Source organism: Hemiscyllium ocellatum, unplaced genomic scaffold, assembly GCF_020745735.1.
Source record: "Hemiscyllium ocellatum isolate sHemOce1 unplaced genomic scaffold, sHemOce1.pat.X.cur. scaffold_3034_pat_ctg1, whole genome shotgun sequence".
NCBI classification, from domain to species: Eukaryota; Metazoa; Chordata; class Chondrichthyes; order Orectolobiformes; family Hemiscylliidae; genus Hemiscyllium; species Hemiscyllium ocellatum.
Genome location: NW_026868286.1, coordinates 46277 through 59108, shown reverse-complemented (window position 1 = coordinate 59108; position 12832 = coordinate 46277). Strand labels below are relative to the sequence as shown.

The following is a 12832-nucleotide window of genomic DNA, read 5'->3' as shown; positions in this document are numbered from 1 at the left end:
CCGAGTCTTTCTCTCCTCGTACCATGAAATTGGTTCTGACTGTTGTCGTGGATAAAATGTAGAGAACGACCAGGAGACGCAGAGAGTTCTTCAGAAGTAGGTCGTTTATTTGCAAACAAAAAGACCGTGACACTCGAAAAGCAGATTCTCGAATGCCCACAAACCTCAGGGTCTGTGATTTTAAAATATCTTTTTTTTTATCATGTTTGTGTTAGCTTATCAGCATGTCCAACTATATTTATCAACGTACCTCAGTCTAGCTACACAATAAGCCAGTGATGTTAGTTCCCATTATCTCTTTAGTTGTACGTTCTACTTCATGTTATTCCAATGTCTCGGTTAGAGATTTAATGTCAGCTTTTCCAACAACGGTCTTTCATTCTAGACCCTACTTAATATTTTCCTAATGTCATGATTAGATATTTATTGTCAGCAGTTTCAAGCAGGCTGACTCTACTAACAATTAGATATTTAATGTCATGTCCCAAATATTTATTGTCCCAATAATGATAGTTAGCAGATGAGGCTAACTTTACTAACGGTGTTTTCTCATCTTGTCATAGTGACCTTTCAGCCTCAACCTTACTCTGCTAATTGGTGTAAGAGTGTTCCACTATCCTTTGCAATTGTAGTGGACAGCGAAGGGGGTTACCTCAGATTACAACAGGATCTGGACCAGATGGGCCAATGGGCTGAGAAGTGGAAGATGGAGTTTAATTCAGATAAATGCGAGGTGCTGCATTTTGGGAAAGCAAATCTTAGCAGGACTTATACACTTGATGGTGAGGTCCTAGGGAGTGTAGCTGAACAAAGAGACCTTGGAGTGCAGGTTCATAGCTCCTTGAAAGTGGAGTCACAGGTAGATAAGATAGTGAAGAAGACGTTTGGTATGCTTTCCTTTTTTGGTCAGAGTATTGAGTACAGTAGTTGGGAAGTCATGTTGCGGTTGTACAGGACATTGGTTAGGCCACTGTTGGAATATTGCATGCAATTCTGGTCTCCTTCCTATCGGAAAGATGTTGTGAAACGTGAAAGGGTTCGGAAAAGATTTACAAGGATGTTGCCAGTGTTGGAGGATTTGAGCTATAGGGACAGGCTGGGGCTGATTCCCTGGTGCGTCAGAGACTTGGGGGGGGAGGGTGACCTTATAGAGGTTTACAAAATTATGAGGGGCATGGATAGGATAAATAGGCAATGTCTTTTCCCTGGGGAGTCCAGAACTAGGTTTAGGATGAGAGGGGAAAAATATTAAAGAGACCTCAGGGGCAACATTTTCATGCAGAGAGTGGTACATGTATGGAATGAGCTGCCAGAGGAAGTGGTGGAGGCTGGTACAATTGCAACATTTAAGTGGCATTTGGATGGGTATATGAATACGAAGGGTTTGGAGGGATATGGGCCGGGTGCTGGCAAGTGAGACTAGATTGGATGGGGATATCTGGTTGGCATGGACGGGTTGGACCGGAGGGTGTGTTTCTATGCTGTACATCTCTCTATGACTCTATGAACTGGAAATGGTCTCCATGCTCTAACACTTCCCATGCTTTCATGCTCTTTATTTTCCATACTATCTAAAAATAGTCACAGAGCTGTAGAGCACAGAAACAAACCCTTCAGTCTATGCCGACCAGATGCCAGCATGTCGCCTCTTATCCCTCTGAATCTTTCCTATTCATATCCCCATCCAGATGATGTAATTGTACCAGCCCCCACCACGTCATCTGACAGCTCATTCCATACACATACCCCCTCTGTGCAAAAGGATTGCCCCTTAGGACCCTCAGAAATCTTTCCCCTCTCTATGCCCTCCAGTTCTGGTCTCGGTGCCTTGCCCCCACAACAAGGGGAAACGACATACAAAAGTTGAGCAGCCAGACAAAATGCAAAAGGAATAAAATATCGAGCCGCAGGGAAAAAAAATTGTGGCTCTATCTTTTTTCCCCTGTTGGCATTTGGACACTTAAAATCTGTCAGGAACACCAACATCCCCATAGAGCATACTGCGCATGTTTGCCAGTGTCAGCAACGCAGTGCGCATGCTTACCAGTGTCAGCAAAACACTGAGCATGCTCATTCGCTGTATGCAAAAAAGGCGCGAAACATTCTTTTGATGGACCAATAGGCAACCTTGGAGGACCGGAAGGAGCCTGGTCCTCCTGTCAATCAGAGTCAGCCCATTGTCTGAATGCGGAAGTCGGACCATGAGCTTCTCAAGCTGCAGCTCCTGATCCTCTCTGAATAAAGATAGAGCTTTACCCAGACTGCACATTCCTTCCTCTGTCCCAGATCTGTGAGTACGGCACTATTTTGCTCCCATTCCATGTCTTTTTCATTCTGGGGTTCAATTGTTGACTTGCAGCATCTGAAAGAAAAGAGAGTGAATCCGGAAGGGGACAGACTCTGGAAACGCTGGTCCAGGTCTGTGTCACAATTTGCAAAATAGACAGGAGGTGGAGAAGTCGACGTTTCAGGTGTAACCCTTCCTCGGGGCTGGGGCTGGGGCTGGCTGGAGAAGCTGCAGATAAAGGGGGTGGGAGTGAAGTGGAGATAGGTCAAGACAGGTAGAGGCTACGACCTGGTTGGTCAATGGGAGGAATGCATGTGGTTGCTGGCAAAGAACAAGGAGGGAGGTTTTTTTGAAGTTGGAAAACTCAACGTTGAGTCCTTCAGGCTGTAGGCTGCCTGGAAGATGAGGTGTGGTCCCTTCAATTTGCAGTTAGGTTCGTTGTGGCAATGGAGGAGGCCAAAGATGGTCGTGTCAGAAAAGGGAATTGTAATGGGTGGTGACTGGGAGGTCTGGTCGGCTCTGTGGACCCAGCTGTGATGCTCAGTGAACCGTTCCCCAAGTTTGCGCTCGCTCTCCCCGATATAGAGAGGACCACAATTGGCAAACACAGGACCACGATATGAAATTACAGCTTTGGCTGTGGCAAAGAAAAACAGAAAGGAGGTGCATTGTTTAAATGGAGATGTATTTGAATGTGGAGAAAGTGAGAACTGCAGATGCTGGAGATCAGGCTCAAACATTGTGGTACTGGAAGAGCACGGTAGGTTAGGCAGCATCTTAGGAGCAGGAGTGTTGACGTTTTGGGCACGAGCCCTTCATCTAGACTGATGTGTGGATGGGCAAAGAGGCCTCAGTGTCCTCCTACTCCAGTCACTGCCAGTTGTCAGACAGATGTAGGAAGCAATCGGCAAGGCAAGCGTTATATTAGCAAGAGGAATTGAGTTCACAAGTGGGATGTCTTCCTGCAGTTAGGGTGTCATTGAGTATATTCAAGGCTGAGTTCATGTGATTTTTTGAACAAAGAAGTGGATGTTTGTGGGGGAAGGCGAGAACATGGTTTAAGACCAGTATAGAATGGTTCCAGAGTCATACAGCACAGAAACAGACCCTTTAGTCCAACCTGTCATAGAGATATACAACATGGAAACAGACCCTTTGGTCCAACTCATCCATGGTGGGACCAACAATCTGGTCCCACCTGTCAGCACCTGGCCCACATCCCTCAAAATCCTTCCCATTCATATACCCATCCAGATGCCTTTTAAATATTGCAATTGTACTCACCTCCACCTCCGACAACTCATTCCAAACATGTACCACCCTCAGTGTGAAAAGGTTGCTCCTCAGATCTCTTCTGTATCTTTCCCCACTCACCCTAAACCTATGCCCTCTAGTTCTGGACCCACCCCTCCTGGGAAAAGACCTTGGCTATTTATCCTATTCATGCCCTTCATAATTTTGTAAACCTCTATAAGGTTACTCCTTAGTCTCCAACGCTCCAGGGAAAACAGCCCTAGCCTCCAAATAGAACAAATCCTCCAACCCTGGCAACATCCTTGTAAATTTTTCTGAACCCTTTCAAGTTTCACAACATCTTACTGATAGTAAGGAAACCAGAATTGCACACAATATTCCAAATGTGGCCTAACCAATGTCCTGTACAGCCACAACATAACTTCCCAAATCCTATACTCAGAGGATTGGGAAAGTTTTCAAAACCTACAAAAGACAACTGGGAAAGAATGGAGGACAAACAAAACCTTTGAGGGTCAGCTTGGAGGCATCAAGGTCTCAGGACAGGGGGTGGGGATGATCCCAGCTATGGGCCACATGCCAGCAAATGGGACTAGATTAATTTGGGATATCTGGTCAGTACAATTGTGTTGGACAGAAGGGTCTGTTTCTGTGCTATGTATCTCTATGACTCTGGCGTTTGCCAGAGTCAGGAGGTTCACTTTCTCTCTACTTTCAATGTTAATGCCTTGACGTCTCATTTTGCTCCCACCTTCCTGGGGTCGTTAACCATTTTGCGTCTGGTCCTTCCTCAAGAAGCTGCGTGGCAGGTTCACCCTGAATTGACACTTTCTTTTTGCTTCCCAAAATCAGACCTACTTACTCTCAGCAGTATCCCAGTGTTGTGAAAGATATTAGCTTTCAGGCGGAGGTATCCAAAGTTCAGAGAGACGGCAGTCTTGATGTTTTTGCTTTTCTGTCCCGTAAGATCCTGAATCAGCACCTTCAGGAGAATTAGTTCGAGCCGAGTGAGAACAGAGGGGAAGAGAGAGTGGGATGGTGCTTTCAATTTTGTGGAATAACAAAAGAAAAGAATATTCCACAGAAAGTAGAATTGCTTGTTCTGAATTTCTACCCTGCACTAATGACCTTTGTAATCTCTTTTTACAGAGCACAGTAGCGCCTCGACACACGAACAAACCCGTTCATGTACAAATCGGTTTACGAACAGGAGCGTACGTAAAATCTTGCTTGAACGTACGTACGAAATTCAAGGTACGAACACAAAAGCTCTCGGGCCCCGCGTGATCTCATTCAGTTCGTCTTTGGCGTGTGCGCTGTGAACAGCCGTCCAACCATTCTTACGCTATCCGAACAATGGGAAAAGTTGATTCAGTTCGCGAACTTTTCGGATTAAGTTCATAAGTCGAGGCGCTACTGTATTTGAAAATCTGAAGGCGGAAGTTTCAACATCAACAGATGAAGGGCTTAAGCCCGAAACGTTGACTCTCCTACTTCTCGGATGCAGCCTCACCTGCTGTGCTTTTCCAGCGCCACACTTTTCAATACTGACTCTCCAGTGTCTGCAGTCCTCACTTTGACGTCAATGTCTGACAGTCACTCAATCCATTGGGACCGCAACGGTTTTCATCTATGATTCTGTGAGAAGGAGCAAAGCTTTTTGGTTCCTGTCTAAGTACGTTTTCAGCATCAGCGGGACTGGATGAGAGAGCCTACCATTGCAGTGCACTGAGTGTGGAGCCTAAAATAACTATACGGCCTGGAAAGAGGAATTCACAGCAGGGAGTGGCTCCACACTTCGGCCATGGAGAAACGCGAGGAATCCCACCTCTTGGAGAAACCATGGAAGTGTGGTGACTGCGGGAAAGGCTTCCGTTTCCCATCTTCCCTGGAGATTCATCGGCGTAGTCACACCGGGCAGAGGCTATTCACCTGCCCAGTCTGTGGGGAGGCCTTCAGATATTCCTCCACCCTGCTGACCCACCAGCGGATCCACACGCGGGAGACGCCCTACAGCTGCCCCGAGTGCGGGAAGGCCTTTACCCAGGTCTCTGGACTGCAAAACCACCAGTGGGTCCACACAGGGGAGAGGTCCTTCAGCTGTCCCGAGTGCAGGAAGGGCTTCAGCAATTCCTCCTCTCTGCTGAGGCACCAGCGGGCCCACACTGGGGAGAGGCCCTTCAGCTGCCCCGAGTGCAGGAAGGCCTTTATCCAGGTCTCTGGACTGCTAAACCACCAGTGTGTCCACACGGGGGAGAGGCCGTTCAGGTGCCCAGAGTGCAGGAAGGCCTTCAGCAATTCCTCCGCTCTGCTGAGGCACCAGCGGATCCACACGGGGGAGAGGCCATTCAGCTGCCCCGAGTGCAGGAAGGCCTTCAGCAATTCCTCTTCCCTGCTGAGCCACCAGCGGGTCCACACGGGGGAGAGGCCCTTCAGCTGCCTCGAGTGCGGGAAGGCCTTCAGCAATTCCCCCAACCTGCTGAGGCACCAGCGGGTCCACACAGGGGAGAGGCCCTTCAGCTGCCCCGAGTGCAGGAAGGCCTTCAGCAATTCCTCCGCCTTGCTGAACCACCAGCGGGTCCACACAGGAGAGAGGCCCTTCAGCTGCCCCGAGTGCAGGAAGGCCTTCAGCAATTCCTCCGCCCTGCTGACTCACTGGAGGGTCCACACGGGGGAGAGGCCCTTCAGCTGTCCCGAGTGCGGGAAGGCCTTCAGCAATTCCTCCGACAGGCTGACCCACCAGCGGGTCCACACTGGTGAGAGGCCATTCCCCTGCCCCAAGTGTGGGAAGGCCTTCATCAGCTCCTCCCACCTCCGGAGGCACCAGCGAGTTCACATACCATCGCAGGGGGATTGAAGGAGTGAAGGCTGAAAGTCCAGTGAATAATGACAATCAGCCCAGCTCCCGGGACTCCCGGGTTTGAATCCCGCTGCAGCAGATGGCGCTATACAGGGTATGGGTTGAAATTGCTGAGTGAGGCAATGCTTCCTCCGGGTTCCGGCTGTACCAAGGATCCAATTAGAAAGGGACATCTCGATGCTGACCAATAGTGAAGACAGTGAGGTTGGGTGGGCGTATAAGCGTGAGTGAGTGTGCTTTGATCTTGAGCTGTTTAAAAAGCAGCTACTTTTTCTCTACCTTTTTGCTGAGGGGGATTTGAAGCTTTAACAAAGTTGGGTCACAATAAAGGTGAAGTGAACTTAACGCCGAGCTCAGACTCTCATTGAAGGCTTTGAGCTCCAAGAGGTTTTGCTTTTAAAGCTACTCATTTCTTTCAGCCTCCTGCACTAAGCTTCCCATGTCGCTTATCAGTTGGATCAGTGAATGAGCAGCCAATATCGTTAGAAATTGTAAATGTTTCAGGAGTGCAGAGTGTGAGAATTCTATTCGAGAGGGTTGAGTAAAGATTTACCAGGATGTTGCCAAGACTTGAGGGAGGGTTTGAGTTATCAGGAGAAGCTGGGACTTTATTCACTGGAGCACAGGAAATTGAGGGGTGCCATCATTGAGATTGATAAAATCATGGGGAGTGGAGGTAAGGGCTCTTCCTTAGCGTAGGGGAGGTCAAGACTAGGGGGCACATTTCTTTAAAGTGAGAGGAGAGAGATTTAAAAGGAACCTGAGCGGCAATGTTTTGACAGAAGGCAGTTTACACGTGGAATGAAGTTGGATGAGGATGTGGTAGATGCAGATGAAGTTACAAATTTTAAATGACATTTGGATGAGTACATGAATAGGAAGGTTTAGAGGGACATGGGCCAAACGCAGACAAATGGGATCTTATTGAAGTGGCCTTATTGAAACCAGTAGAATTCTGAAAGGGGCTTGACAGGATTGATGCAGATAAAATGCTCCTTTGTGGGGTGAGTCATAGAATGCCAACAATGTGGGAGCAGGCCATTCAGCCCATTTATTCCATGCTAGCCCCTCGAAGAGCATCTCGCCCACATCCATCCCATGGCCCATCAACCCTAAATTGCACATCTAGGGTCACTATGGGTAATTTACCACAGCCAATCCACCCGAACCTCTACACCCTAATCTATAAATTACCTTCTCAAAAATGACATTTAAATGTAGAGTTTTTCTCTAAGCAAAACGTCAATCTGACTCAACATTCGGGTGCAGTCAGAATTCACACTTATTGTCAGAAAAGCTCTGCATTTGAATGACATTCTTGAGTAGGTAACAAAAAACAAGTTCTGGGATTAACATTCCAAAGAACAGAAACCCATTCTAAAGGTGAAAGATTTAATCTAAAATTGTTTGATGTGTCACATTTCCATGACACTAGACTCCTTTCGATATAAATTGTGATCATGATCTCATTCTCCACAGCCACCTGATGAAGGAGCGGCGCTCCGAAAGCTAGTGCTTCCAAACAAACCTGTTGGATTATAGCCTGGTGTTGTGCGATTTTTAACTTTGTCCATGGGAAACACATGAGTTGTGGGACTGGTAACAGTTCTTATTTTGTGATCTATTCCAAGTGAAATTTCTCCTCTGTGCAGGCACGGGTGAACAGTTTGTTTTTTGTGCTTTGCGCGAGATCGGGCTAGCAGCTTTTAAATCCTTATGTTAAGCAGTCGAAGTAAACTGTCGATCAGCAACTGTATTCCGAGAGTGGTACTTCCAGCTCTGGTAATCCTGTTGCGTCAGAGAGAGGGAGAGGATGTCACATCTAAAGAGCAGACTGAAAAGTTATTTCGCTTGTTGAGTCAGTTCCTCCCTCAGATGAGACTGGATATTGCTTTTAATGGATCATAATTAAATGCTACAATGGATTTCCTGGGGAAAAAAAAAACTTTTCCTTTCAGTCGCTACAAGTCAATAATTTATAGAATCCCTGCAGTGTGGGAAGAGGCCTTTCAGACCAACCAGTCCAACCAACTCTCCGAAGAGCAACCCATTCAGACCCATTCCCCTATGACTCTACACTTACTTCTGAGTAATGCACCTAACCTACACATCCCTGATTACAATGGGGAATTCACCTAACCTGCACATTGATTAGATTAGATTAGATTTACAGTGTGGAAACAGGCCCTTCGGCCCAACAAGTCCACACCGACCCGCCGAAGCGAAACCCACCCATACCTCTACATTTACCCCTTACCTAACACTATGGGCAATTTAGCATGGCCAATTCACCTGACCCGCACATCTTTGGACTGTGGGAGGAAACCGGAGCACCCGGAGGAAACCCACGCTGACACGGGGAGAACGTGCAAACTCCACACAGTCAGTCGCCTGAGTCGGGAATTGAACCCGGGTCTCAGGCGCTGTGAGGCAGCAGTGCTAACCACTGTGCCACCGTGCCGCCCACATCTTTGGATTGTGGGAGTAAAACCCACGGCCCTTGAGCCCAGCATTAAAAATAAATGGAAAATGGCAGTGGCAAAAGAGAGCGCCGTACTCACAGAAGTGGGACAAAGGAGGGAAGTTGCAGCCCGGCGTGAAGGTGAATCTTCATTCAGAGGCAGAGAATCAGCAGCAGGTTCAGAAACTCATGGTGCACCTTCCGCATTCAAACACCATGGGGGGGTTCTGATTGGCAGGAGGACCGGTCTTCTTCTGGTCCTCCTTGGCATTCTATTGGTTCGTCAAAAGTAGTTCGCGCGCCTTTTCGACGGACAGCAAGAAGCATGCGCAGTGATTTGCTGACACCGGCAAATATGCGTTATGCCTTACTGACACCGAGGAGCATGCGCAGTATGCTCTGCGGAGATGCCGTTATTACTGACGTTTTTAAGCATCCAAATGCAAATCGGAAAAAAAGGATAGAATCATATTTTTTCCTGTGGCTTAAGATTTTATTCCTTTTGCATTCTGTCTGGCTGTTCCATACATGTACCACCCTGTGTGTGAAAAGACTGCCCCTTAGGTCTCTTTTATATCTTTCCCCTCTCACCCTAAACCACATCATTCCAGATGAAGGGCTTGTGCCGATAGGTCAACTTTCCTACTCCTTGGATGCTGCCTGACCTGCTGTGCTTTTCCAGCACTGCACTTTTTGACTCTGATCTCCAGCATGAGCAGTCCTCACTTTCTCCACTTCCCAATATATCACCATTTAAACAATACACCTCATTTCTGCTTTTTTTTTCCACAGCAAAGACTATAACTTCACACTGTGGTACTGCACTTGCCACATGTTTGAGGCACAGACCTGGACCAGCTTTTCCAGAGTCTGGCCTCTTTCTGGATTCACTCCCTTTCTTTTCAGTTGCTGCAAGTCAACAATTGGATCCCAGCAAGAAAATAAAAGAAATAGAAAAGGGAGTGAGAGAAGTGTGTGCTGTTGGACAGACGAAGGAAATTACAGTCTTGGATGAATCTCAATCTTCATTCAAAGAGGGAGGAGCAGCAGCAGCTTCAGAAGCTCATGGGTCAAGATTGAAGTCGTGCTGGAAAAGCACAGCTGGTCAGGCAGCATCCGAAGAGCAGGAAAATCGACGTCTCGGATTCAGACAATAGGGCTGCTCTGAATGGTAGGAGGACCAGACATTCTCCGGTGTTCCAGTGCTCCTCATTGGTCCGGCCGCTAATACTATTCTTCCTATTACAGGGCGACCACAGGTGTACTCAGTACTCCAGAAAAATGGCCTCACCAACATCCTGTACAACCTCAACATAGAACAAAGAAAATTTACAACCCAGCAATAGGCCCTACAGCCCTCCAAACCTGAGCTGATCCAAATCCCCTGTCTAAACCTATCGCACAATTCCTTAATCTGTATCCATCTGCTCTCCAATGACTCATGCATCTGCCCAGATGCACCTTAAATGAATCTACCATCCCTGCCTCTACTACCTCTGATGGCAATGCGTTCCAGACACTTATCACCGTCTGAATAATGTACTTTCTGTGTGCATCTCCAACATGATGTCCCAACACCTGTACTCAGCATGTGAACAATGAAGGCAAGTGTGCCGAACACCTTCTTCACCTCCCCTCTATCTACCAGTGATGTAACTGCCACGAACAATGAACCTCAACACCTCCAGGTCTTTGTTCCACAACACGACTCAGGGCCCTACCATTACCTGTTCAAGTCTTGCCCTCCTTTATTTTAGCAAAATGCAACCCCTCACTGATATCCGTACCCCTCTCATGCACACACGCGCTCTCTCAGACATACACATACACCAACCTCTCAACACACACACCCTCTCGCAGGTTCATACTCCATCACAATCTCACTTTATCAAGCAGGCACACATGCTCTCACACACACTTCCCTGATGAAGGGCATTTCCCCGGAACGTCAATCTTCCTGCTCCTTGGATGCTGCCTGATTTGCTGCAGTACCACACACTCAATCCTAAACCTATTACCCTCTAGTTCTGGACTGCCCCATCCAAAGGAAAATATCACGTCTATTTACCCTATCCATGCCCTTCATGATGATATAAAAGCATATAAGGTCACTCCTCAGACTCTGGCAAGCTGCGGAAAACAGTCCCAACCTGAACTTCTGTCTCTCCTCACCCGGGTCACCAAGACACATACCTGAGGTGGTAAAGTCTGCTCCCTCTCTGGATTCATTCCAGTTGATGCAAGTGAGCCTGCTCCAGCATTCATTAAGATCATGGCTGATCTATCCATCATCTCATCTCCTTCTCCCTGCACTGCCACAAGGAACCCCTTAATTCCCCTACCAGGCCAAATCCCACCCAACTGTGTCTTGAATATACTTAATGAAGCTGCCTCTATTGCTTCCTTGGCCAGAGTATTCCATAGATTTTGATGAAGGGCTTTTGCCCGAAACATCGATCTTCCTGTGCTCTGGATGCTGCCTGACCTGCTGTGCTTTTCCAGCACCACTCTAATCTAGACTATTCCATAGATTCACGACCCTCTGGGAAAAGCAGTTCCTCATCTCTGTCTGAAAGCTACTCCCTCTAACCTGGAGGCCTCGTGTCACCCACCAGCAGAAATGACAGGACAAGGTAGGACTTCATCCCCACAGTGCAATGACATTGGGAAGATGTTTCCATTGGTCGGAGAGACGAGAACCAGAGGACACAGCTTTAAGAATAAAGTGAAAACCTTCAGGAACAGAGATAAGCTGACAGCGAGGAGCATGGACAATGTATTGGCGACATGAGCGAGCAGGTGCACTGTTGTTCACACCGAGGAGCAGTCGCAATGTGCTCTTGTGGCGATGGTGGTGTTCTTGACAGATGTTAAGTGTTCAAATGCCAAGAGGAGAAATAAAGGGTAGAGCCACAGTTTTTTTTTCCCCTATGAGGCTCAACATTTTATAGCTGGCTGCTCAACTTTTTTTAAAATGTCTTTTCCCCAGAGTAGGGGTGAGGTTCACAACTAGAGGGCATAGGTTTAGGGTGAGAGCAGAAGGATATAAAAGGTACCGCAGGGGCAACTTTTCCATGCAGAGGGTGGTGCATGTATGAAATGAGCTGCGAGAGGAAGTAGTGGAGGTTGGTATAATTACAGCATTTAAAAGGCATCTGGATAGATATATGAATATAAAGGGTTTGGAGGGATATGAGCCAAGTGCTGGCAAATGGGACTACATGAATTTAGGATATCTGGTTGGCATGGACAGGTTGCACCAAGTGAATGTGTTCCCATGCTGTACAACTGTGAGACTCTAAATAATAAAAAGTATATATTTTCAAGTACCAAACCATCTCCATGTTAACAAGGCTTAGTGCACAACCTGCTTCACAAACCATTCTCAACAGGTCCTGCCCCTTCAATGACTGAGGAACATATACATGTTGGTGCATAGTATCCTTCACTAGTATTTACACACTACCCTCAGCAATTGCACAAGTAACAGCAAAGGGGTAAACAGCACAAGGATTAAAAACCACAGTGAGGGGTAAACAGCACAAGGATTAACACACAGTGAGGGGTAAACAGCACAAGGATTAAACACACAGTGAGGGGTAAACAGCACAAGGATTAAACACACAGTGAGGGGTAAACAGCACAAGGATTAAAAACACAGTGAGGGGTAAACAGCACAAGCGCCAGTAAAAGCAGATGGAAAGTGAGTGTAAAATACCGGTGTCTGCCCCGGGCCGCACGGCGCCATTTTCCTAACGGCCGCCCTCCCGCCGCTTCCTCGCTCGAGCGACTTCTCCTCCCAACCGCCTTCGCCCCCGCGTGACGTCTGCACGGGGGGATGGGCGGGGCCGGGGGAGCCTCACAGTCACCAAGCAACAGCCACCTCGCGCTACAACTGCTCATTCACAAAAACAAACTCTCCTGTCTCGCTCTGCAGCTGCAGGGGGGGGGGGGACACTGCCACGTTTCG

At 47.6% G+C, this 12832-nt stretch overlaps 1 protein-coding gene across 1 annotated transcript; it reads left to right on the top strand.

The window, feature by feature from the left end:
- The first annotated feature begins 2194 nt into the window (after window positions 1-2194).
- On the top strand, window positions 2195-6716 carry LOC132812798 (zinc finger protein 345-like). The gene is made up of 2 exons (XM_060823016.1): window positions 2195-2290; window positions 4691-6716. Exon 2 carries the CDS (start codon window positions 5346-5348, stop codon window positions 6396-6398), a length of 1053 nt encoding a protein of 350 aa, XP_060678999.1. The 5' UTR covers window positions 2195-2290; window positions 4691-5345; the 3' UTR covers window positions 6399-6716.
- The last annotated feature ends 6116 nt before the right edge of the window (window positions 6717-12832 follow it).